At 41.0% G+C, this 27905-nt stretch overlaps 1 protein-coding gene across 4 annotated transcripts in view; it reads right to left on the bottom strand.

The window, feature by feature from the left end:
* The window catches only part of MKX (mohawk homeobox), a 48340-nt gene that overhangs the window by 12686 nt on the left and 7749 nt on the right, over window positions 1–27905 (bottom strand). For all 4 annotated transcript variants that reach the window (XM_061468194.1, XM_061468195.1, XM_061468196.1 and 1 more), the window contains 2 exons: window positions 25034–25187; window positions 23642–23977 (listed from right to left, as the gene is read on the bottom strand). In XM_061468194.1, the coding sequence (XP_061324178.1) occupies window positions 23642–23977; window positions 25034–25187 (490 nt within the window). The remainder of the gene's footprint in view (window positions 1–23641; window positions 23978–25033; window positions 25188–27905) is intronic.

Here is a 27905-nt window from a genome sequence, read left to right as displayed (position 1 = left end):
TATCTCAAGAAGGGCTGTGTTTTCAGTTCTCCTGAAAACACACTGACTGCCTGAGAGGCTGTACAGCAAACCAGGGAAAAGGGGGAAGGCTCCTGGAGCAGAAGAATTACATGCCTAGAATTACTGAGGAAGATGTACTTATTTGCCAAGGGGTTCTGAAGAAGCAGAAATGCCTCCTTCTTCATCTTGTAGTTGAAGTGGTTTGAGTCCTAGCTCAGAGCAGTTTCAATGGCTCTGCAGGAGAACTGTGATTAGAAGAGCTCAAAGACTACCCTGGCTATTGTGGAGATTGGTGCAGTATAATAAATTAGCCAGACTGAGCTTGAATCCTTAAGGAGCAGCAAAACCTTAACACTGCAGAAGCTCACTAATTGAAAGTTGAAAAAGCCCTTCACAGCAGATTCTGCGTAAGACAGATGATGCTCCTGCACTCCAAAGGGGCATGTGCAGGAAGTCCTGAAACAATAGCAGGCTGGTATTTAACATTGCAAAGGCCTTGGATGAGAACAGCTTTGTGGAAGAAGATGGAATTGCTCTTTTGGCAAAACATGTGGAACTAACTGCGATAACGGGAATGAGAGTAAGGATGACGGAACAAATATTTGCACTGAATGCCTTGTCAGGACAGGGGAATTGCTACTGAGACGATCTTTACTTTCAGTGTTACTGCTTCTGACAGTCTTACAGACTTTGCAGATGTTTATTGGCCACTAAATCATTCTTCAAGAATGTTGGCTCCATTCCCAAACCTGAAGAGTCTGAATGTGAAGGAGTTTGTTATTCAACACACACTGCTGCTTTTGGAGACAGTGATTTTGAAGAAACCAGCAGGGAAGCATCGTCAACTGATAATAACATGGGACCAAATTCAGGCTTCTCAGCACTTAGGGCCTCAGATGTTGAGGCACTCTTGAGCAAATGTGCACCACGTAGCAGGGCATCGTGTACCCACGTGGCATAGCACACCGCCTGAGCCAAGACAGCAATGCTACACCACATTAACAGACCTATACTGTAGCAAAGATTGCTGTGGAGAGACAGGGCTTCATAGCTCATCCTGACCTTGATATACTGCTTGCACAATCGCATGAATTTTGGGGCCTCTGTAAAACTCACTCCATGAGGCTGCAGAGATTATTACTGTGCCATTTGGCTCCTTTGACTGTAGGACACGCTGCATAACAATGAGGCGTATTCAAACCCCTTGCCATTCATCCCAGGAAGAGCAGTTTGCAAAGATGCAATTGCTGAGCTATAGAGGACTCTAAGCCACAATATTCCAAGCCAAACAGATTTGCTTTTAAATAGAGAGTATCTGAACCACGGGCAACGTGCCCAGGCTTTTTCTCTGAGTGAAGATGCCAATTCTCTGAGATCATTTTAAACAGCTCTCACCTGAAAAAGCCACACTAGCCTCTGGAAACTATACCTAAATAGCAACTACACCAAAATAGCGGTAATAATAATTGTGATGATAATAACACATATCTTTTAAATAACGAGTGTTCAAAAAGTAATCCATGCCTTTGTACTAATAAAATGACAAATTACTGAAGCACAATGTATTATTACCAAGGAAAAAAATGTATTATGTAGAATTACTAAACGTATTTCTCCCAAAAAAGCACTGATTACCTTGACCAATGTGGCCCAAGTTGTAATAATGGACATGATCTAACAGCAGGTAATGCCAATAGCCTCCTCTAAAACCTAATTGAATTGCTGGCTATCAGCCCCCAAGATCAAAGCAGCCCCTCACAATATATTTTCCTCCATATATGGTGAATACTGCTTAAAAATGTCAGGTTGGTGCAGAGATAGGTTGCTTCAAAGTATATAATCAGGTGCAGAAGGCAATAATGTCATATTTACTACATATTTGGTTTACATTAGCTCATACATGTTTTCCTGGAAGTCAGGAGGTTTCTATTAGAGACTTCTGCAACAGCTTGCTATATCAGACTTAAAACACACATACATGTTTATGGTAAAGTTGTATCGTATTTATGGTTAAATCAACTGACATACTCAAACAAATATGAATTTTGACTAATTTGAAAGATCTGTAGATCAAAAACAACTCAGAAACTTCACTGGCATGTATAAATAGCCAGTCTTCTCTCCTGTTACTCTACATCAAAATAACTCTTCACCCTACACTGTTTGCAATCAGGAGAAACTGGGCTACATATATATGCACAAAAATATGGAAAATATCTGCATTCGTAGAATGGAATTCCTCATACAAATGCAGCTGGAAATCACAGTGGACCTTTTGCTCATGGAGCAATCAAATTAGTCTCAGAGTAACTCACACTTCTGTCATATGCTTATGTGTCTTCCCTGACCTGCTTAGATGAATTCGGAAGGGTAAGCAGCATTTGCAGCAATCATGTGTTTGTATACATAGCCTTGCATCCTCACCTCCCTTTTAAGAATTAAGACCCTGAATTGCCATTTGTAGAGGGAAAAGCAGTGAGACAGGATGACATGGTTATAGACATAAGTAACCTTCATATTTTACAGGGAACAACTATGGTGAAAAAAAACTGAGATCCTTTGATCCCTCCAACACGGTCAAACACTAGTCTTTGAGCTTTTGAACGGAGGATGAGAGGACTCTGAGCAGCCACACAAGTAAAGCAGCTACAACACAAAAACTTTAAACTCTGTGAACCAAAACGTTGCATGTTCTCTAATTAACTTGTAGCTATTATTAGTGGTTCTTCTGTTTTCACTTTTAAAATGATAAAAGCTTTTTCTTTCATTTTGCATGAGTATTTTACTTTTAACTTTTGCCTGTGAGCCTAAGCTTTCCCGCAAAACAATAGCCTGTATATTACAGTTTGTAAAGATTATGGAGACCTGGAAATGAGGCAAATTCCATGTGTGAACACCTGCTTCTGAAACAGCAGGCAAATGGACTGTGCACCACCAGCAACTGTCATATTTGAGGGTACAAATTCATCAGGACACAGAAAGCACTCACACAACCTACCTAGCTGGCTGCCACTAACTGCTTTACTTCAGATGAACAAACTAACAAGGTGTCAGCAAAACCAGCCCCTCAGAGCACTGCTGAGAGAGTGGCTCACCCAGCCTGCAAGCAGGACTCTGCTAGTGCTGGTACACAACATCAACCCCAACTATCACTTGAGGTTAAGCATGTCTTTTTAAAATACTCTCCTGATAGCATTTCCTAGGCAACTGCCATTTCAGGTAGGAGCATCCTGAGGTACATTCATCAGGGACTGTAGCAATAAGACAAAGCGTAATGGGTTTAAACTTAAACGGGAAATTCAGCTTAGATACAATGAAGAAGTTCTTTATTGTGAGAGTGGTGAGGCACTTGAATGGGCTGCCCAAGGAAGTTGTGAATGCTCCACTCCTGGCAGTGCTCAAGGCCAGGTTGGACAAAGCCTTGGGTGACATGGTTTAGTGTGAGGCATCCCTGCTCATGGCGGGGGGGGGTTGGAACTTGGTGATCTTAAGGTCCTTTCCAACCCTAACTCTTCTATGATTCTATGTACCTCAATGAGGTACATCCTCAACGTACCCTGAAGGCTGCTGACCACCTAGAGCACCCATCCACAGGTAGGTTCTTCCCTTCCTCTCACATCTCAAACACAGCTAGCTGCTGCACGTTGTTATAACTCAAGGGAAGTTCTGCCTAATGGTCCTAAGTTTTGCAAGTAGTACTTGCCTCACACCCACTGAACACCCACAGAACCACTTTGTAGGCTTAGCTGACACCTGGCCCATTCTGTTTGTATTTTTACAAGTCCCATTAGCCTTTGTGGTGAAGCAGGAAACCCAGAATAAGAACCAGGATGCCTACACTCTAAGTGTTTGTAGCCTTAGACCCCAAGGAGGAGCTGCCCAGAGGAAACAACAGTGTCTTAAAACCCCTGCCATAAAGGCCATTTCCAGATGATTTTGCTTAATGTTAAGAAGCCACACTGCTCAGCCAGGCCTGGGAGCAGTGTCTCCTGCTTTGTTTCTGAAATCTGCATTTCAATATAGAGAACAAAATACAGAAACACATAGGAATGTATAGGCACATCCACTATTTGCAATTCTCAATTAAAATAGCTTTTCAGTCATGTTGACTTCTTGTCTATCATGTTCTTCCTCTTCCATCCCCTCCCCATTTCCAACTGCACCCTTATTTTTCTTTTGCTACTACAATTACAACAGGAAAACTGAAGAAGAGACTTCTGCTGTGGTTCTTTCAAAAAAACATGGAAGACTACCTGCTGGTATGGTAACCTAGCTTGCAAAGTCAAAACCATGCTTTAGCAACCCATCAAATACAAGGTGCTGTGTATGCTTGGCTGCTGGCATTAAACTGGTGTTGCCGTGAGAATTCGTTTGAAAATAGTAATTGCTGCCCTCCCAAATAAAGGCAGATTGGGAAGTACGACTTGTGGATATGAAACACAAGGACTTCGGGAAAGTTTCCCTTGGCCACAACGCTGCACATGTCCTACCCCTGAATTTGGTGAGTAAGCTGGTTCGTATACAGCAGTTAAAATGAAAAAAATATCCCTTCAAAAGAAGTGCCTTGAAACAGAGATATTGGCACTGGATGAAACTCACTTGCCATAATTACTGAAAGACAAATTTTTGAGCAAGACTCCTTTTTGACTTCTGTCCAAAGCCTCCTCAAGACTCCAAATGCTGTGGCCTTTAACATCAAGAGAGCAAAATGTTTTCTGTTCAAATGATTGGTAACGTAAAAGCAGAAAATTCACATACTAAAACTATGGTTGAAATTGTACTCGTGTTTGTCAATGAAATCAGACTCATTTCTTTCTGTGCCTCAGAGAAAAATAGGATTGGCAGAAAATGCTCAATAGGAGTCTAAGTTTTAGAAAAATGGATACAACTTACAAATGGAGCACTAATTTTTCAAGGATGATGAAAACAGTATCTAGACATGTCGTGGTATAAAAATTGCCTAAATGCTATGCTTACTTGCACATTAAAACAAAAAAAAAAAAAAAACAAAAAAAAGAGGCATTTATATTTCAAGGAAAGAGTAGGAAATGTTCTCTGATTATATAATGAAACTTCAGATGAATTTACAGCTTTTCCCGGTTGTTGTTGTTCTCATAAACACATGCAAGAAATGTTCCTTTACAAAACATTCCTAAATCCTAAGCAGTGGAAAGGATGCCCTCCTTCAGGCAAATACACACTTTTCATTTCTTTGGGAAAAAAAAAACCAACCCTACCTAAAAACTCAAGAGAACAAATTTCCAATCAACACTTGCTAATTTGAAACACTACAAATTCTTCCATATTGAAAGCAGATTGTTCTGAAGAAACACTCATTTTCAAGGTCATACAGCACTGGCAAAACTCAAAAAAGTTGTAGTCCAACTGCTTGCGTTCAGCTGTGTTTACTTAGTCTCAATTTGACAAAAGTCTGCCTCTGATTATACATAGCAGTCATCTGCCCACAGATAAATAGATATTACACAAACGTTTGGAGGGAATGACACTTGGCTACCGTTATTTTTGGAATAATTTACTCTGCATCCTGAACTTAAAACACCAAAATGATTCATAATGTTTTTCGGGCCCAAGTATTTTCATTTAATAAATAAATTTACCTCTATGACCTTTGTGGACTTTATATCCTACATGTTAGTGGATTAAAAAAAAGGTAATTTATTTTAAATATTCTGTATGCTTGGGAAAGGTGGATTTATAGAGAATTCAGACCAAAGATAGTGCACACTCGGTGCACTCACTGCAGCATGTCAGAGCACAGCACCGGCACTGCAAAGGGCTCAGGGTGCTGCTGGAGAGCAGGTTCTAACTGAGCTCCACAAGACATCCCACCCCATCGCAACCTGCAAGCACACATAGACTGCTCAGCTCCCTGCAGAACATGCACCTGCAGTTAAAGCCCCCACTAGCAGAAAACCTAACAGCCATATCTGAGATACAAATGTTGCGTACCTAATTCAGAGGTAAAGTTAACAGGTTTTTTGCCTATTATTTGTAGGAGCAAAAGTGAATATGTATTGGATGCCAAATTGAAATTTTGCTTTATCCAAGGCACGTAGTTGTTTCATGACATTTATAAGATAGCTTATATTTTAAAGCAGACGTGCGGTATTTCTCTGATGTGGTTAGAAATTTTGTCCAGTAAAGATATTACTTAGCCTAAGGCATTTTGTGCTATAAATTATCCAGGAATAAGGCAAAACCTTATGAATAAATTACAGTCCCTATTCCCATTCCTTCCCTGACGCCTCTTCCTAATTCTCTCCTCTTTAAGCCTCTGTCGGTTCCTCCAACATCAACTACCCCAAACCACACTTCCACATCAAGCACTGAGAGTACTGAGGGCAATTCAAAGTCCATGAGGGATATTGTTACTGCTGTACATTTAAAGTGGAAAATGTTTCCAGAGTGTGGTGATAGATGGAAGAATAAAACCTAGACCCGCCAGAGACAGACAGATTAGTTTCTGTAAAGTTAGCATGCTTTCAAAAATGTCTTTTCAATTAGAATACCAAAATTAAGAAAGCCTCTGATGCAATAGAAACCATATGTGTTTGACATATCCAGCTTCTCTATCTTTGACATCTAAATTTTCAGTTTAAAGAAAATTCAGACATTTGTTTACAAAGAACCAGTTTATGTGTTTACAAGACTAAACTGAATGCTTTTAGATGGAACTATTATATACTAGTCATTTTCCCTTATTTTCCTTTGTTTCAGGAAGAAATATTACTTTGAAGAAGGAATGTGGTTTTGATGTGGACAGCTGGAGGTACAGAAAACAGATTTCTGTCACGTGGAACAAATGCAGCAAATTCCTTCTTTACGGGCTGTTTCCTTACAGAGACTAAGTATTAGGAGCTTATTACGCTATGATGCAAAGCCCAGTCATTCAGAAGCGTGCTAACGATGGCAAACCCAGAGAAGAGTTAATTCAGATGGAATCCAGGAAAATGAGGCAGCACAGAAACCTCATCAGCAGTCCAATCACATGACAAAACGCAAGGCATCTCCAAAGCCACTGCCTGCCAAAAAAAGAAAGGCTGCTGCAAGAAAAATACTTTCACAGCTTGATATCTGGGTCTTGTGACTGCTATCCAAACAAGGAGTAAAAGTGGTACTATATAATGTGGCAGGGTAAACAGAACCACCCACTCGTCATCACCAATCATGTTTTTAATTCAGATAAATTCTGTTTCTTTAAAAGATGATGGGGGGAAAAGAAACAAAACCTTTTGTTCAACTTGCAAATTATATGTATAATCTGATCTGGCATGACATATTTCAAGTTCATATATATCACGGACTACACAGGAATGCATGATTTGCCATGCAGGATCAAACTATTGGTCCATCCCGGGTGATGCTCTTTCTATGCTACTGAACAACACTTAGAGAAGCACAGAGACATTGCCCTCAGCCAACTATGCAACAGGTTAAAAAGATTTTCTGCCTACAACTTAGAGATGATGACTTTAAAAAAAATTAAACCAAGTATTTGATCTGAAAAATGTACAGAAAGGAGCAGAGGCAGAAGTTTAAACTTTCAAGAACACTGGGTGTCAGAGTCCTCCACACTTGGCCAAACTGTCTTACAGTAGCCTGCAAACTAGTTCCAGTTCTCAAAACAGATCTTGGTGGGATTCACCAAAGTCTGTGCTGGATCTGATTAAGCCAAAGATTGAAAAATCTTCTGCGCTTTTATGTCCAGTTTAGTCAGAGATTGTGGATGAACCAAGAAAGAGGGAAATTAGTAACCACACACCTCATGCAAACAGACCCCCCCATGACTACCACCACTGCCACCAAAATTAACAGTATTCCCCAGTCCCAGACTAAGTTCTGGCTTTTTTTACCTGAGTTGTGAGCAACAGTTTGGATTAATTTGCTTTGTATTCTAAGCAAGGTCATACCCTTTTCTGGAAGTGTATTTGCTCTTAGCCTGTGTAACATGGAAAAAAATGCCAAGACACAGTCATTAGACTCAAAGGTGCTTTCCAAGAAGACTGTCCATATCTTGACTCCTTATCTACCCTCATTTCTCAAACATTTTGAAAAGGAAAATGTCCAACTTTAAATTTTGGACTGTGAAAAACACTAGTATCTCCTATGCTCCTCTAATTTATTCTGCAGCCCTTCCTCATTACACTCCAGGTCTCTACCAGTATTTCCATCATATCTGCTTCCCCAGCATTTTCTCTTCTTACCTTCATCTCTTTCACCTCTTTTCTTTCCTATTCCTTCTCCTCCATTGATGTCCCTTTTCCTCTTCTTTTTTTGTTGTCCTCAATTCTACATCCCCCTTTCCCTGTCCTCTCCCAGCACTCTCCTTTCTTTACAACCTTGCAAAAGTCTCTGTTCTTCATTTCCCCACCTGTGTTTGTTTCCTGGCTGAGAGTTTTCCTTTCTCCCTTCACTCCTTGTCCTTTCTTCTGTCTTTTGCCTCCTAGAGCTAAAATGATACTCCAGCCATAACCTACCTGAGGTCCATCTTTTAAGTCCATTGTCAGTACTAGAGGGATGGAAAGTGTTTCAAAAAGAGCTAAATGACTATTCCAGTCACTGTCCGGACAAACAAGTGTAGCTCCCACTGACAGCTGGAGAAGTTCAGCACCTGAGTCAAGTTATTCCCCATTTGTTGCCAGTCACCGTTTGGTGTGGGAGTCCTGCTATAGCAATCCGTCCCCCACACCACAGCATGGAGAGACAGACAGAATTTCATGCAGTGGCCGCAGGGTGTTGGTAATGAGAAAAACAACTTGGGTCATATAAGTCTTTTCTTCACTTTTAAGTAAGAATGGCACCTAACACAAGTGAAAACTTTGTTGGAACTTTAAAAACGAAGGCAGAGGCCTGTATAAATATAGACAGCCCTCTGTTCTGCTGGATCGCTAAGAAAACACCAAAACATCACAAGAAAAGATCCCGTACAGCATGCCTCATGCAATTAATATCACAACTAATGAAAATCTCTGCCTTGGCTTCAAGTGAAGTGGTTTAATATCCTGCGAAAGGGCAGAATTATACCACACAAGCAATTGGGTCAAGAGGATAAAAAGCCTAAGCAGCACTGATTCCCTGAACTTCTTGAGATCTGCCCATCAAAACAGTAAATGTTTGCTTTCCAAGACGAAGCAAACTAATAGAAACATGCACCAGAAATAATCTTTATGGCCAACACTCCAGAAAAAATACTGGGGAACACTTTTGTTTTTCATGGTGAATGTATTGCCCCTGTAACTCCTCCCAGACGGAAGCCTGGCTCCCTGCTCCAGCTGGTGCTGCCTGCGCAAGCTAGAGCTCTCTATGCATGGCCCAATCCAACTTGTACACCCAATCTTTCAAAATTTTCTCTGTTTTCTTTGTCTCACTCTTTTTATATTGCTTCTGGTGGTTTTTGTGTGTGTTTTTGCTGCTGCTCGCTTCCCACCCTTACCGCTTTCCAACTGCTTGCCGGGCAGGCACAGCAATTCCATGTAAGGAACGCGGGGAAGAGACACATTCCTTGATTTTTCTGTGCACAGTAACTTGCATGACATTTGATCATACACAGAGATTAAGTCATTCATGAATAAGGCCCAAAGGGAGGAACAACTCCAGAAAAACAACCCTCCTCACTGGTAGTGCAGCATCCAGGACTCCACAGTCATTACTGCCACACTTACAGTTCGTAGCTGATCTGGCAAAGTGAGGAATCCAATTGCAGACTCTGTGGTTTAAATAAAATGTATCTACAGCAGCTTGGATCAATGTTTAAAAATGTTCCATGTTATTTTAGTCCAAGGACAAGCTTTTAAAATTAAAAGAAAACTTTGGCTTTAATTACAGATGAAAAGTGAAAGTTGTTTAATAGAATTCATATCCTCAGAAGAACAGTAATAGAAATGATTTAAAATTTAAAACCCGTTCTTCTCTCTCCCAGCATGTGACAAGTCTCCTTGTAAATATTTAGAACTAAATTTTGAAAGCGACTGATTTGTGGACAATATTGAGGGTGCTTCTGCCTTGCTGTCATGGATCTTTGGTATAGCTCAACTTTTTCCTACATTTATACTTTCAAGCTATAGTGTCAGATTTTGATGCACATTTCAATGGGAAAAAAATAAAAAAATAAAAAAAGAATTTTGTTACTACATATGTGTGATGCAGCAAATGTCACCACCCAAGACATAAATGCGAAGGGTTTATTCCAGATTGGCTACGAGCAATGTGATCCCAAAGTGGTTAGGTGCTACAACGGAGAAGCTGCTGCTCTCAGGATGATTTTCAGCAACAATTGCCCATCTGAAAATGATTAGTGCATAGCAGTGGATTTTCCACATGTTCATATGCTGGACAAGCAGGTTGCCCTTGAAGTATGGTTCCCTGGGGGAAGAAGGAAAACCCAGAGAAAAGTATTCTATTGTCAGATCATGGTTTCACTAGAGCCAGACAAAAATATGGTCAAGCATTCACTTGGCTGCTCTGCTGGCAAAACGATAAGGTACCGAAATGGAGACAGCTAATGAGGAAGGCAAAGAATGAAGCTCAGGAAGAAGATCTTAAAAGAATACAGATATTTTTTTCCTTTAAAAAATCAAAATAGGGTTAAGTATGCAAATTTAATAACTTTGACCTTTATTTTTATAAGGCCAAGAAGATTTAGAAGGGGTATTACTTTCCCAGTAAAGAATCTCATCTTTTAATCCAGCTGTATTTGAAGCACCAACGAGAAAGTATTGAAGGAGCCTAAATAAAAAAGGGTATGAACATAACGAGACAGCAATTGATATTTAATGCTCCATTAATCGATAATTTGGCTTGAAGGAGGAAAAAAGTTGGCAAAAGGGAATGGAATTCTTTAGCTCCTTGTTTTACTTAAGAAAAATTCCCAGTGGGCTTCACTTAAACAAAGAACTTCAGTTTTCCACTGGAAAGACAAAAAGAAAATCTTGGTCTAGCATGTCCTGCCACATGCTTTCACTACACAGTAAAAGAGTATGTACTTGGATCTCAGGCACATTTCAAAAGTGTAGTATTTATTAGCTGCTCTGTTGCCAAGTTCCACTATTATCATTTTATTATAACTAAGGTATATTTTTACTAACTAATTTACTTTTAGGTCTTTAGTTTAAGCTTTTGAAGGTCTCAGAGTGTCACGTACAGATGACATACAATATATCACAGGAATTTGTTGATTTTCTCCCTCCTCCTCTCCTCTATAAATAGTTACCCTGTATCTGTGCTCTCAGGGCATTTGGCTTTCCTAAACCCATAATCCAGCTGTAAAGATATGCAGGGGACAAGGGACCAAAATCCTCAGATGGAGTGGAGCTCACCAAGGATGAAGGTGAGCCCTGTTACCAGATAACCTGTGGCACTCACATCCCTCGCACACCGAGAGGCACTGCAAGCCCACCCTTCCCCAGGACACCCTTCAAACCCCTTGCTCCAACCCTCCTCTTCTGCCCTTCACCCAGCTCATCCAGACCTGGATTTTTGCTGAGACTTCTCTTTCCCACCTGGGGCTGCTGGATGTTTTTTTTGTAAGCTAGAGGTGCTGCGTGGTGGGGCACAGGCTGTCCATCAGCATGGGTGCAAAAACACTGGTGGCTCATGCGGGGATTGTCCCCGCAGAGCCATGTTCCACACACCCTGTTAAAGGACTTCTGGTCCCGTGGGGAGCATGGACCTGCTGCCTGGAGGCTGTAGGAATAGGACGGAAAGAGGACACGGCCATGAGGCAGGAGGGGGTTTTAGTGGGCTCAAATTGGGCTGGGTGTTGCCGCTGCTCTGGACCGAGAATGGGTGTCTCCAAGCAGCCACAATACCCACAGAGAGATGACAGAACTCCTCAAACCCCCGCAAGTGCAGCAGAACTGTGGCGCCGAATCCAGCCTTTATTATTCCTATTTTGTGCAAGGAATGAAGGAAGATCAGTTCCCAAATATGAGCACTTACATTCTCCGAGGGTCACAGTCTTTGATCTATGAGCAAAGATCCCACTGAAAGCAGCTGGAGTTCACCAAATGAAGTTTGGAGAGCTTTGCAAACATATGAACACTGTGTGTCAAACCATGTACAGTGTTTTGGGCCAAAGCACTCAAAAACCAGACCAGATTTTGGCACACTAGATTTTTGATTTGTCCAACACAATGCATTTCCAAAGGCTTGGTTTTAAAATGTATCTGACTGCCTGTCCATTCTTTATCAGGCAGAGCTAAAGGCACTTTGAGGTGGATATCACATGTAATTATTAGCCCTCTTTGAAATAAGAGGGCAGAGAATAGGCAATGGGAATCTGAGAGATGAATGAGGTATGCAGGACTGAGAAATATTTATGACCTTACAACAAACACAAATTAATGCTTATGTGCACTTGCAGCCAGGAGAAATTATTATCACTCACAGTCTCATTAGATGAGGAATGAAAACAGCAGCAGAAATGCTGGGAGACAGTACTAAAAGGCTTTTAAAGATGCCTGCCATTTTTATTCATTTAACATGTTTAAACAAGCATTTATTTACTTTGGTTTAGTCAGCAAAGAAAGGCCTTTGCATAGAGCAGAAGATCACTGGGATCAATATCTGCAGGTCAGCCTCATCTTCTCTGCTGACCCTTGTGAAAAGGATTTTGGGCTTTGCTGAGCAAGCACCTCAGTGAAGGATTTGAAAGGGAGAAATCTCCTGATTTGTGAATAATACAGTTAGGAGCCTCTTTTCCTCTATCTTTGCAAAGTCCACCACCATGGTGAACTACTGCACAGCTCTGACCTGAAGGAGTAAGCACAGCAAAACAGCAAGGCAGCAGGTTTGAATTCCACAGATATCATCACCATAATAGAGCACTGAGGAAAATGTGTGTGTGTGTGTGTGTGTATGAAAAACTGCATGGTTTACAAACACCAAAGCAGTATTTGGAGCTGGTCAGATTTTTTGGGTTCTCCCCACTTCAAAAGGTGTCCCTAAACATCCAGTACTACTTAGATTCAGCAATTAGATACCCTGCAACAGTTGCATATCTGACATCGTAGACAGTGAAGAGTCCCAGGCTTCATCCAGAACCCATGCTCCCCCGGTTGGCATTAGCTCCACAGGCTTCACTGGGCTCCTACTGACACCGCTTTTGCTGCTGTGCAAACAGAGCTACCCAGAGCTTTCCCTGATATAGGGACAAAGGCCACTGACTTTTGGAGGAAGCTCCTGTTTGAAGACAATCCTGGGTAAATGAATTAGCAATGCAGTAACCCAACTGCACCAGCTAGATAATACAAGAGGGAGAAAAGTAGGACAATGAATTTTAGTGTGTGCATGTAATGGGCAATCCACCACCCCTCCTGTGCAAAGCTGTAATAAATATTCAGAAGCAGACTGTTTAATTTGCACACCAGCTCCAGGACATGCTCCCTGAGCAGCTGCTGGTCCAGGCTCCCCATGGCTTAGCCCACAGAAGGGCGAAGCCAGACCCTGCTCCTTGGGGTGGGAAAAGCAATTAGAAGAGCAGGGGCCTGGGACAAAAGTCTCCCTGAAGTCAATAGCTGAGACAAATTCTCCAGCACACCAAGATCTCATTAAACTACCCACAGTGTCTAGCCCACAAAGTACATCTAGTGCAAGGAGCAATCCTGCTGCTGTTTTGCAATGCATTACAAAATACCTTGGCTAGCAGAAAGAATTTGAGGCAATTCGCTCCTGAAGAGCCAGGTCGTGAAGAGCCTTCTTTTTTTCCAGCAAACTGGATTTGAGTTGACAAATAGTAACTGAGAATAAAAGAAAAAAAAAAAAGCCTGAACAAAGTAAAGGGGAGATGGAGAAACCGACAACATTTAACTTGATCTTCGACAGTGTAAATCTGTCAATACCCACAAATGACCACAGGCCATATTCCAGTTTTTACTCTGAGATACGGTAACTAAGACATTTGGCTGGTACCTCACATTGGAAAGAAAGTTTTTACATTTAGAAATGTAAAACATTGTAACATTTAAGGAATTTTGGCTACAATCCACTAGCCAGCCTTCCCCCAGCTTCAGCTAAGGGATTATTTTGAATGTTGCTTTGCTTTTCATGCATCTGTTGCCTAAATCAATGTGGAGGCATGAGGGAGTGACTGAAAATTGGCCCTAGAAATAGCGGTATATTTTAGTGTCATAACTGAGAATCTTGGCAATCCCTTTTAACTTGAAATGTCAGTGCCATACCAAACGATCTGGTCATCATAACCTCAACTCCTGGCCATCAGTGAAAGAACAGAGATAGTCTCCAACATCAGGTTTCAAGGCCACTGTGAAAACTAAGGAAAACACATTTCATGGCTCGTTGGAATTTCGCTTTACCTATTTTTGTGTGCTTCTTCTCAGCTGTTCCAGCTCTAGCTGTTTATCTGATCTCTTTCTGTTTGAATTGTTTTTACTTTTTCCAGATTTTCTACAATGCAGTTTACTTCTCCAACTTACTTTCCCGCTCTAAACTCCTGTTCCTTTCTGGTTTTGTAGCTCACATAAAACTCACATATTATGCAAGCCTTCTGCATGCTTTGACTATTAAGACATATTTCCCTTTTAACAGATCTAAAGTAGCTATCTGATGCCAATTTAACACCATAAAGCATAAAAGACCTCAACGCATCGTTAGTCATCACTGATAATTTCCACATCTACCCCTTTCATCTCATACCCAAACTTTCAAGTCTGGAGTGAATTGGATTAAATAAAACTGAATCCAACCCTGCTCTTCTGGTTTCGGATAATTAGAAATTGAACTTTGCAAATGAAGATGAGGGATGTTTTACTGAAACAGGTGTTCTCCTACCTCCATCAAGATGGCAAAAACCTTCTACACAAACGACACCTATAGTTTCCCCACATTTTCTTGATACTGGGTATAAGCTCATAAGCAGCCTGACATTAGTCCCAGCAGACATTCCTTTAATCCACTTCTCTGATTGCGCCAAAACCCTCCTGAAAGCTTCTCTGTGAATACACACGGAAGATCAGAAGTCTGGTCTTGCTAAACTGCTTTAATCGTTATGTTTCTGGTATTCACATTATGGACAAATGACCTAAAAAATGTCAGTTAAACACATAAAGGAGGCTTTTTAAATTACAGAATGACTTTCAAAAACCACAAACCTGCAAAGGGAAATAGGATTTGCTGGATCAGGTAAGATTACTCATCTATCTGGTCAGGCACATTCAGCATGTGGCTTTTTAGAAAAGGAAATTAAAATGGGAGGAAGTGATGGCGAATAAAACTAATTTTGCTGTTTAATACTGAAGCATTTTGGAAGATACTTTAAGAAGAATCCAGTCGAAAATCCCATTCAAAAGAAAACAAACTGGTCTTTTTTATTTCCTTTTTTTTTTTTTTTTCTATTACAATCTCTAGATGGATTCTACTGTTCACACCTGAGTGAATACAATTTCTTACTACCTGGGAGTGATCAAACCCTGCTTTGGAGACAGACCCTGCAGAGTGTCATGCATTTGCCACCCACATCAAAACATTGCCACGGTAAGGAAAATGCATGTGCTTGTGCATGTAAGCAAACACAGAAAAAACCCAAAACATTTTCTTTATTTACAGCTATTTGACTGAATACAAACAAACTGAAATTCACCAGTCTCACCATGGGCATAACCTATTTCAAACTCCAGGACTACTGAGAAGCTCACGGTTTTATTCAGCAGTCATGCTCCAAACTGACAAGCCTAGCTCAGATGGTTATTACTGGGATGTACCTGCTTAAATCCCTTCCACAGATGGGAAAACGAACACTGCCCATGCCAAGTTTCAGTCTGGATTGAGTTTTTACAGCTGGGTCATAAATTTACGGATTAAAAGGGTTCTAATGGAAACACAGATACAGCCTTAACTACACTAACATGAACAGCAGCACTGTAACACTGCACGGAGGACAGTCCATGCTACAAGCAGGATCTACCAGGACATCACCCAAAGTGGTGTTCTTTCTCCCCAGCAGCGGAAGGGAGGTTGGGACATGCAGGAACCCCACGCCAGGTATAAAGTTTCAATTCAGACATATTTTCCAGAAAGAAGTGAAACTTTTATGGGCTCACCATTCCTTTATATTCACTGCCCCTGAATATGAGAAGTCCAGCCCTCGTCCTCCTCCTGCTACTACCCTGTCCCACCTGTGCCTGTCTTCCCTGCACCTCATCCCCTCCTGGTCACACTTTGCTGCACTGCATATAGATGAGTGCATATAGGTAAGTGTCACCAAAGACAGCAGTTACTCGTGAAGAAGATAACAGATTTCATACGCAATTCACTGAGCAAAAAGGAAGGGTTTTATCCCTGCAATCTCTTTTCTTCATATAGGTGCCACAGAGAGTCAGCTGGAGACCCACATGAAGCAGAATGGGCACATTCTGGTACCAGAGCCTGTCCAAGTCTTTCTTGCAACCTAGCACCAGGGTGATCTGCCCCCAACCATGGCTTTGCCCTCAGAAACGCTTTCTAATCAGTGATATATAAAGTTGTGTGATTTCAAAGCCATACCTGATGGGGTGACAGCACACATCTCTGTGTTTATGGCTTTGCAAACACTCATATTTTGTTCCTCTTTTTTTCTCTTTCATGTTTAAAATTGTGCCATATTTTTCATGTTCGTTGGCCTACATCCCCTCTTTGTCACAGACAGCTGGTAAATGTATTTTGCTGCTGGGTTTCCTGAGTAGAGGAGAGAGCAGACATACCCTCCTTTGTGCCCCAGAAGCATATGGGGGAAAGCTGCAGTGGCAGGGTTGTTCTGCACACACGTCCATGAAGCACAGGGAGGCCAGACTATGTGGATGACCCACAGGACGCAAACGCACTCTCCTGACTGATGCTGCACCACTCCATCCCTGGCTGCTGCACCAGGACTGCAGCACTGAGACCTTTCTGCTCCTCTGCTCAAACTGGTCCATTTTCCCGTTCTCTTGTCTGGTTATCTCTCCCTCAAACCCCCTTTGCCTTCCTCATTCAAGTAGTGCTTCCTTTTGCAACACATGCAACTGCTTAGAGTAGCAGTGGCTGCAGTTTTGCAAGGTTGAGGATCCCCTGAATCAGTGCAAAAGCCACAGCAGCTGATGCACTGTAAGGTAGGATTGAAGCCTGACATTTCTGCTGTAAGAGATCGGCCCAGAAATCCAGGAACATCCTACTCAGGCAGTGGAAGGGAAGAAGGAATCACATCCATTTCACTAAATCAGTTTTCCCAAGCTGTAGTTTCACACACTTTTTAAACACTCCTTAAATTAACTGCTAATTTTCTTACTAATTTCCTTATTATATTCATTACTAGCCATGTAGTCTGCAGCTAAAACTGCAAAACAGTCTGATTTATGATCATGTGCTTTTCCATGCACATAATTTCCTGAAACATTCAGATTTGGGTTGGCCCCAGGTTTTAAGACCAAGTATAATTCTGAAGAAGTTTGGAACAATGGGAAAATGGGGATAATTATTTCTTTTTTTTTTTTTAACACACACCTTCACTAAATGAATGCAGTCCAAGGCTTACCGGGGAACAGCGCTTACTGAGGCCCTGAGCACTGGCTAACTATAAAGAGGAGTATTAAAATATATCATTGTTAGCCATCAGTGACAGCACCATACATTTTTCCTGCTGTGTCTGGGAGAGATCTTGGGCAAGCGCAGGGGTCTGCTGCTTTTTTGGCTGCTGCTGCGAATACTTGCATTGGGGAATTTTTAATGATCTCAGAGAAACAGAGGCGAGCTGCTGTACCGGCACAGGCAGCAGCAACCTGTGGCCATGGAAACATGGCTTATCCCCTGATTTTTTTTTGATCCCTCTGATTCTCTGGTCAGATGCTGTCATCTTTTCCATTTCAAATCATTCATGTAAGAACATCTTATTCTCTGCGATGATAAAGCTGTCAGGAGTCCTGAGGCAAACTGACTTGAAGAAAATCCTCTGCAGCCAAACAACTGGCTTGAGCTATTTTTTACTGAAGGACATGGAAAATTGGCCATGACATCAACAGAAGCAAAACCAGCAGAGGCGCACCCCCTCTGCCACAGGAGGTCTCCACAGCAATTATACCTGAATTATGCCCATGAACATGCGGTTATTAGAAGCACATCTGACTTGCACATAGCCTAAACTCCAAAAAAAAAAAAAAGAAGCCCAAAGCATTCATAGTCATTTGCATCTGTAAACAAACAGATAAAACAAGGATGCAGTGTTTGCACCCAGCACCTGTGAGCAAACAAGTACTCTCTTTTCCCACAAAAGTGACCATTAAAAGCAGGGAGTGGAGAGAAATGGCTCAGAAAAGCCATTGCTGCCAGGCGCTCTGCTTCTCCTCCCTATAGGACTGGCTCCAGGCAAAGCTCTCCCCTGCCTGCCTGCAAGCCTGGGGTGCCCAGGCTTTTGCATGGGTGCTCTGTCCCCAGCACCGTCGATGCTCCCAGCCCAGCCACCACTGCCTGTTCCCCCACCTGAGAGGGGCTGAGACTCCTACCTTTCCACAAAGAAAATACTCAGTTTTGATGAAGCACTGTTTTCCAGGGTCATGTGGAAATAATCCTGACCCATTCTCCCTGCAGCTCAAATACGAAGAAACCAAAAGACTAAAAAGAATTACAAAACATCTTATTTGATTTTTGCTGTTCAAACTGTAAGAAATACAAAAAGTGAAAAAACAATTTAACTAGCAGGGAACAGGCAGGATCTTTAGAATTCTCATGTTTGGGTTGTCACATCTGGTATATTAAACCTGACATTGTCCCTGTAGTAAAGCCATTTCCTTTTAATCTTTCTTCAGAAAAAACAACAGAACAGCAAATTACACGCAGTCCTCTCCTCAGTTCTCAATTCCATGCTATTTCAGTGTTGACGAATCAGGTCATGTAATAATAAAATTCCTGCAGAAATAGGATCTTAACCGTGTAACCTTCAAATTGCAGTTATGCTGCTGTGTGCATTTAATACGGTACTTGACATTCCCCTTTTCCATTTCACTTCTGGATGACATTAGGATTTGCAACAAGGACCTCCTTCAGCTCTCCCAGGTTACCATTTACTTTAAAGTATCCCCAAGGTCTCCAGTACGGTTTAGATCAAACTTACAAAAGTCCCTGGCACTAGCGGTTTTTGCGGGTCCCTTGAGTTGTCTCTAAAAACAGGTTCCATTGTGTTCATATTATGCTTTTAAATTTTATAGCTCATTTTTAAATTACATGTTAATTTCTAAAAATGTTAAATTGTGAGGAAAAGTTGGCAAGGACCACACAAAATCACAGCACTGTTCTGCAGCTTGCGTGTGCCTCTCTGTAGCAGTTATGTGCATGGCTATAGCCTTACATTTAAGCGCTCTTTATGAATGTGGGCCTGATCCTGGAGTGTGCTGAGGGTCTCATCAGAGGTGCTCAGTGTGCTGCGATAAATGACCCAGGATCATGCTTTATAAATCACAAACTTTGCAAGATCCAAATGAAAGTAAGAAAGGAAGGCGAGAGGAAAGAAAAAGGCAGTAGTAATGAAAACATCAGAAACGGAGCACACTCCTGAGTATAAACATCTAAAAATAGAGATCAAACATGTTCAAAAATCAACCATTCATGAGTTTATTTAAAATCCACCCTCCTTTCCAGGCCTGCAAGTCTTTAGTTTCCTCACCATTTTTATTTGTTCTGGCTTTTCTACTGTGCTAAATAACATACAAAGTGAAATCAATGAAAATCTGCCTGCAGAAAAAAGTTAGAAAACTCCCTGTCCTGCCATTTCATCTCTCTTTTTCTCATTTTAATTTTTGCTTTCATTCACCAAGCACAGCTCACCAGACAGCGATACCCCAGAAGGTTGGGATTTTTCATTTCCTTGTGCTGTAACGATACAGAACATTTTGTTCCCACAGGTGACTGACGATCAGGTACCCGCAGAGCACTGCAGTGTGATTACAGGAAAAGTCAGCATCTTAGCGATCCATAAACCAAAGACTGCTTCTGCCACTTTAGATTTATGTCCAGCCTCACTATAAACATCATTAGATCTTTTCTTTATAGATTTCTGGGGCGCTTGTTGCAGTCAGAGTGTTGTTCCTGCGTGCATTTGTACAACAAATACAGATAGGCAAGTCTGGTTTTGGTTATTCCTGTCACACAGAGAACCTGCTGTGAATGACAGCATGCCAAGGAGTTAATGAAAACTTGTTCTCCAACATGGATTTTTAACTAAACACAAACACTGAACCAAGCCTTTCAGCGGTCAGTTTAAGACACATATTTGACCAATTATATATATTTATACATTATACCTTCACTATGATTAATCCAAACTGAAATTTTCTGACTTAAGTGAGCACATTCACGTATGTCACGTTATATACATAAGTGTATCAGTTTACGACAGAAACGCTCACATATGTGACATATCCAAGTACAGTTGCACTCTTTCCCAGCTGCTCCATTCTCCCTGCTGCCTGCGCCACGTCCCGCTGCAGCTCCCCAGCTTCCCAGGACATGCAGCCAGAGTGGTATGGAGTGGCTGGGAGCAGCGGCAGTATGGACACTGCACCTGTGAGGCCTCCAGCTCAGGATTTGCTGCTCCCACCCCAGCACTAAAGCTGCTTTCCATGAACTCGCAATTGTGCAGAGGTATAAAGCGAGGCTGCTCTCCTGACAGTCAGTTATATAGCCTGTCCTTGATCTTTAACTGTGATTTCCCAGTTGCAAGAAGCTAGAGTAGCATATGGTCCCGTGTTTATAAGCATGTTAATAACCGCAATGGGAAACTGTAGAGCCTGTTTTCCTTATAAACTTTAAACTGTAATTTCTCGGTTTTGTCATTGGACACTGCACTTGTACCCTGTTAATTTGGCACAGGCTGTTGAGGCGGTCGTGGCCACCCTGACCCTAGGCACTGGGTGAGCAAAGTCACTCCAGACACACTGATGTACCTGAACTCAGGGTCTGGCCCATAACATGAACCAGATGCAGTGAGTAAGCTTTCTACTCACAATCTACTATGAAAAGTTTCTTTTCCAGTGAAAGCACAATAAGGAATTTGCTTCAATGCCAATGGCCGCCTGCTCTTAGGAGTACAGCAACCTTGCCAAACATGTCTCAAAAATAAAATGTCAATCACCTTCCCCTCTGTGTTTTTTTTTAAAATACCACTCAAATTGTCTTTAAAACATCCAGGAGGGACTTCACAATTCTGCTTCAACCCCTTTGTGTTAAAAATCAGCTGCTTTGCTTAACAAAAAATTTCAGTGGGGACCTCCTTGTAAGTGGCGGTACCTCACAAATACACTTGCTGCTTTCAGGAAGGTATGAGTGGTACAGTCAGCCATACCCTGTTATTTTGCTTAACCAAAATGGATTACTGCTCTCTTTGAGAACACAGATACAGTTCTGCTACATGACTGCACTTAAAACTGCCATCGCAGGTATTCAAATCACAGAGTAAAGACATTAAAAAATAAAACATCCTTATTTATCTCTTCATATCTAAGAATTATTTGGATAATTTAATCTATTTGTAAACAGATTTTATGAATGAACTTTATGAACTTTACAATATCTGCTTTGCTCATGAAGGGCTCAGTTTCTGCATAGTATCATTAGAAAATCATTAATTAATACTGTAATTTTGCAGCTGGAAAAAGCCTATTTGTACCCATTATTTCCTGAATGCACACACATATATAAGAAGGATATACCAAATAACAAAGTATGTGCAAATGATCTTTTTCTTTCTATCAACAGGTTACTGATTGCCTGCTTTGGAAGTGTAGAAAGAATAAAACTGTATCCTGAGAGCTGCTGGTGTGTTCACATCAAAGGCCATAGCACTTCAAAACATTAACAAAGATATCAAGGAACTGACTTACATAAAATCTCAAGAGGAGCTCCAGGAATGTCAGTTATGAACCTTAAGGACAAATGTACCAGTTTTTGTGAACTCGCACAGTTACAGTGCGCTTGTCTCAGCATTCCCATTAAAGACCATGTTTTTCAGTACAGCTTGAAACTTGGCAAGAAGAACTTAATCCAGTTGCAAATTTATTACAATTTTAAAGAAGTCATCGTGTCCATTTTTAAGTTATAGCACAGAAAAGTACAGAAAACCAGAAGTTTCCATATCTGAGCTGCTGCATCTGTTCTTGAGTAACTTTTCACTTAAAAATAAAACTTGGCAGACAATATGCCCATAATGTGGTCCAAATGCATTTGGTATATTGGAAAATAAAGCTGAATGAGCAGAGTTAATTTTTTAAACTTACTTATCATGCTTGCACTATTCTTGCTCCCCAAGAGATCTCATTTCTCCTAAGGGCCCCCACTGTGCCACCTCGGTTATCCTCTGACAAGCTGCACACATTAATGTCCCCCTATGCTCACCAGCACATTCAGCCTCCTGAAGTCCTTGTGGCCCCTCTATAGGAGCAAATAAACACATGAAACGTGCCAGAAAAGAGAGGGCAAAGACTGCAAACTTCAGAGGTTTTAAAAGCGAGTGTCACCTGAACCTGCCTGCCAGAGAAGCCAAGGGGAACCAACATCATCTTAATCTGTATGAACTTCAGTGTGAAGCCCTGCAGTGCTTTTAATCAATATTCATCCATCCCAAAAGCAAAGCTGCCCACAGGGTGGTCCCTGGGAGAATAACCCCCATGAGAAAGTCCCTTGGACAACACAAAGTGCTGCTGCGATGGCTGTAAACCCTGAGGTGCTGGCAGAGACCTCCAGAACTTGGGATGCAAAACCTCATTTTTTAGAAAGATAAGAGGACAGACAGCCTTTGCCTTATGCCCCACAGGAATACAGGACAAGTTTCACAAGAGGAGCTTTCCAGGACTCCCTGCCCCACAGGGACTGAGCAAGTCCTGATCTCACCCTGATTTACAGCAATTTACTGGCATGAAGCAGGCAGTCCCATGTGCCTTCCTCTGACTGGTAACAAAGTGCATGATATTTTATATTTTTATTGATAAGATTAAAATAATAAATGATGTGTAACTCTTCAAAAGAACACTGAGCCAAGATATTTAATGGTCAAGTCTGTGGCCTCTTAGCTCAGTGCACTATCTCTGGACAATGATACAGAAATTGCCCTAGACTAATCCATGTATTTGTAAGAGATTCATGAGCACTAAAGGACCATGCACTGGATGAAACACTGTGAAAAGGACAGAAAAGATGCTGCACAACAAGGGAAGGTGTTTATGCATGGGAGGCATATGGCTCATGTAAGTTCCACGAACAGCCACCTCAAAATTTCAAAGCCCTTCTTTTCCTCCCAGCTGGGGTACCAGTCCTCCCCTAGTCCTAGTGAGTGCTCTAATCGGGCCCTAGTCCTCCCTTATTTTAGGAGTTTTCTCCTTTTTTAGGCTTGTCTTAAAGCTCCCAAAACCAGCTTTTAAGTGTCATTTAAAAAATCGGCCCCATAGCTCCAGCTTCTTTAGCAGTCAGTAAAAGCATTTAACTACAATACTGCAGGTAGAGCTTCTCCAGTGAATGAAAGTGTGGACAGGAGTTATCCACTCTCACGTGAAAGGATGGATAAGAGTCATCCACTCTCATAAAAGGCATGATCAGGTGACACTCACTTCAAGTGACACCATTCACCAAAGCTGGCTGTATTAGGAATGATGCAGAAAGAATCCCTTACCTGTCCGGTAGACAAAATTGCCTTCTGTCTCTGATGATGATGGAGACACCAATTCTTCCTCAAATTCATTGGAACTAAATGAACCAGAGTGATTCCTTTGCCTTGTTTTTTCCATCATAGCTGCATTAGTAGCCATGACGTGTCTCAACGAGTCATTTAGGTAACGATTCAATAAGCTGCTTTTGTATTTGGGGGGTGACACATAATCCTCATTGGCACTTGTTTCTGGTCTCACTCCTGTTTTTATTACTGAATTTTCAGTTTTAATCACAGTGTGATGAACTGGTTTGTTATATCCTCCTTCATTCATATGGTTTCTTGGAGGATTTTCCCCATCTGAAAACAAAAGGACAAAGATGCAGAACACATCAAATACCTAATATCTTAAAAGAAGCTTCCTCTACATGTTTTAAAATGTTATAAATATAGCAACTTCAGCCTTCAGCTTTAGAAAATTATTTTCATTTTCTTCTGCTCACACATTGCTCACAGCAGTTCCCAAGGTTCTCAGATGTTCCAGCTATTCCAAATTAATTAACTTAAAAAACAGCCTCTGTCTAATTTGTTCATGAGTAATACAAGGCAGGTGGAAAAAAATGAGAAGTGACCTACATCACTGATAAGCATTTAAAAATCTGTGTGAATAAGCTGAGTTCTAACTTGAAAATTGGTTCTCCTGAATACTACAGTATTATTCAAACTGAAACTGGAACGAAGGTAATTGAAACATACTCTTCTAAAAATTCACATACAGATTTCTGACAATGTTCTACAGCATTTGTTCCTGTCAATGTGCCTCCATCTCCATCCAACCAAAAAAAGTACCCACAGATGTAATTAATAGAAAAGTTCTATTAAAAAACACAGGGTGTTACTTAAAAAATCCTACATCTGTTCACTTGGATAAAAGAGAGAATTTCAGTGTACCTTTTAAGGAAATAAACTGATGGCAAAATACATAAAATAAATAACAATAATATTCAGTTTACCATACAATAAGCCTCGCTGAAGTTAATCAGATTCTCTTGTTAATCAGATTATCTTGTTAATGATGTGATATTGCCACAGTCCTTACATCAAGGAAAGTAACAGTCAAGAGATTTCTCATTTCCCAAGAGTAATCAACTATTTTTCTTTAATGCAGATTAAAGAAATAGGCTTGTAGAATCTAATGAGCTAATGACTATTTTTCTAGTAATGATGCTATAACACACAACCAGACTGTCCCCCCAATTAACCTACACAATCCCACTTTGAAAGGGTGCGGAGTGTCTGGGCCCCAAATACAGCACAGAGCATGTTTTGTGAGGAATCAGAGCTAACGTAAGGTACCTGATACCTTCTAAGTACATTTTATTCGGTCTAAAACTGATAAGAAGAGCATCAACAAACCTTCAGAGCATGAGTCATCGCTGCTCACGCTGAGTCGTTCAGCATTTCCTTGAACATACTTGTTGTACAGTTTTATTCTTAAAGCCCAGCTAAGGTCTGGTTGCCTGACAGTATTCTTCAGCCGACGTCTTGCATTGGCAAACCAGTTGGATACCTGCACACAAATCAATGTATTAGTTTCCCTTGAAAATGATGCAAATAAACAAATCTAACTCATAGGGTTTTCGTGAGGTTTATGTAAGAAAACTGCAAGCAAGGGAAACATGAACAAAAGTCTATGAATACTATCCCAGAGCAGAACAGGAGCCTCAGACAGAAAGGCAGTTTCAGGCTTCCCACCCTTCTCAAGTGTTAGCAAACCCTCATTATGAACAAAGTTTTAATTAAGGTGTTCCCAAATCCTCCTTTTATATTAATCTTTTTGTTTGTTTTGTCTTAAAGATACTGCCCTGAACTTTTAATATGAACCTAATATCCTAAATTCAAATTAATAGGTAATGTTCGGTAATCTGCCTTTGACATTTATGTAGGCTATAATAAAGCTGTTGAAGAGAAAAAAAGAAACATTCTGAATTTGGTTACATAAAAGCCCAAATTCTCCCTCATGTTTTATCAGTACTCCAAGTGTGACAGAGAGTGGGTATCAGGAAAGTCTCACACAGAATACAATGTACCAATGTACTTGCAGTCACTGCAGAAATCAACCATTTGCTCTACAGCACAGCAGTTTTTGTGAACTCTTTCTGTTGTGGAAGCCCTAAAAACCACTGAGGATTCATATTCTTCACAAGGAGATTACTAAACAAGAGACTGGCTTGTATTCCTTCTCAGCTGCACAGTGCTTTTTAAGAGTTTGACATTACAAAAGGGATGCATGTTGGTATCCTTCTAGCATACAGGGTCACCACAAAGGCTCAAACACAAGATTTCACAGTGCTTCAGGCACCATAGCAGCAAAAGAGCAAGTATAGTCATCTGAGCCAGCAGGGCTAATTAAACCACCAAGAGGGATGCATGTACTTCCAGCGACTTAACATGAAAGCATACCTAAGAAAATGCTGGCCTTGATTCTACTGTAACTTAAAAATATATAAAATAGGAAATACTTGATACTGACAGGGTGACCTTAGCATAACCTTACTACAAGAGAGAGCAGAGGCAAGCTACCTACACTCTAACAATATTTGTTTAATGATAAATCAGGTCTTAAAATGATATTTACTCCTTGCAAGAATAAGGGTATTTTGACATGACCTCTGCAAGACAGAGGTGGAGTAGCATTACTTGCAAAGGAGAATGTAAAGAATGTTGGGAGTCTATAGTCCCACTCACATCTTTGTGTTCTGAAAGTTCACATAGAGGAAGCTGGAGATCACTGCAGTCATATTCTGACCTGGGAATGATCATACCATTTAATTTATGCCAACCTGCAAAGCAAGTTAACACATAATTTATCAATACATGCTACCCCACCTACTAGAAAGCCAAACTGTAGACCTCAGTGTTGGATTTTGGCCTTAGTTTTGTCATCTGTCTATTGTAGCTCAGGTTGTATAAACTGCACAGAAGCATTTGGCTGATTATGCTGTATCAATAATCTCTTCTAGGGTGATTATGAGAAAAATAAACACTATCTGCTTAAAGGGAAAATGAAATTTCAGTTCAAACTCTCACCCAGAAATGCGCAATGGCACCTTTAGCCTGTCACTGTGATTTTACTTAATGCTTGCATGCAACAGGGTTTCACCAAAAATAACAGTGAGCCCTGTATCAGTGTTCGGGTGTCAAACACCTAAGTTTACACACCATGTAGTTTACTGCAATGGGTTAGAAGACCAAAACTGTATCTCACAGAGAAGAGTAAGTAATTTTCATTCTCTTCCAAGGCTACTAGTTTATATTCATCACATTGACACAGCAATCATTATAATAAATGAGAAAGGGTGGACTGGAATTCATCCACTTTCTAAAGCTGTTAACAAACTCACTCCAGACTGTTCAGCTGAAGCAGCAGTCACCTGGCTGCTGCATGATTTAGTGTAACTCTGAAATCAAGTATGTAATGATAGAGATAGATCAATCCACAGTCTCACTGAATGTTACAGCAGTTACTGCAGCATCTTACAAAGCTGACAGCTTTCCAACCTCTCACGAGAAAAATTTCATTATGTTCCATTTCATTACATACTGAAATATTTCATCAGTGAAGTGCCATGTACAGAAAAGAAAGATGGGTAGTATTAGTGTGACTCATACATAAAAGCAATTAAATTTAGCAGGAGTGATTTTTGTATGGTACTCTTGGTTTATTTTGGGCTCATTCTTCCCATGCCAATGCTTTGCTTTCTGCATATCAATATGAAAAGATGAATCATATTTTAAGTCTTCTGCTATGAGAGGAGGAAATAGTAGTATTTGATCATTATTTCCTAATGAGATAAATATATTGTACCTTGTCCTCATGCTCTTTATGGAACAGATCATCTTAAGTGCCATCACACAGAACATACAGGTGCTCAGGCCCAGCATGAAAGGCAGGTCCTGCTTGACTAATATGATCCGCTTCCATGATGTCTAGCTAGTCTTTAATAAAGCTTTTGACACTGTTTCCCACAGCATCCTCCTCGCTAAAACTGGCTGCTCATCGCTCGGACAGGCATATTCTTCTCTGGGTATGCCAGATGGCTGGACAGCCAAGCCCAAAGACTGGTGATGAATGGAGTTAAATCCAGTTGGCAGCTGGTCACAAGTGGTTCCCCGTGGCTCAGCTCGGTATTGGGGCAAGTTCTGCTTAATACCTTTATAAATTATCTGGATTATGAGATCGAGTGACCCTTCAGTAAGTTTGCAGATGTTGTCCCACCAAGTTGGG

Source organism: Pezoporus flaviventris, unplaced genomic scaffold, assembly GCF_033815535.1.
Source record: "Pezoporus flaviventris isolate CSIRO_AGI_PZ_B2104156 unplaced genomic scaffold, CSIRO_AGI_Pfla_v1 ptg000047l, whole genome shotgun sequence".
NCBI classification, from domain to species: domain Eukaryota; kingdom Metazoa; phylum Chordata; class Aves; order Psittaciformes; family Psittacidae; genus Pezoporus; species Pezoporus flaviventris.
This window is presented reverse-complemented; position numbering and strand designations above follow the sequence as displayed.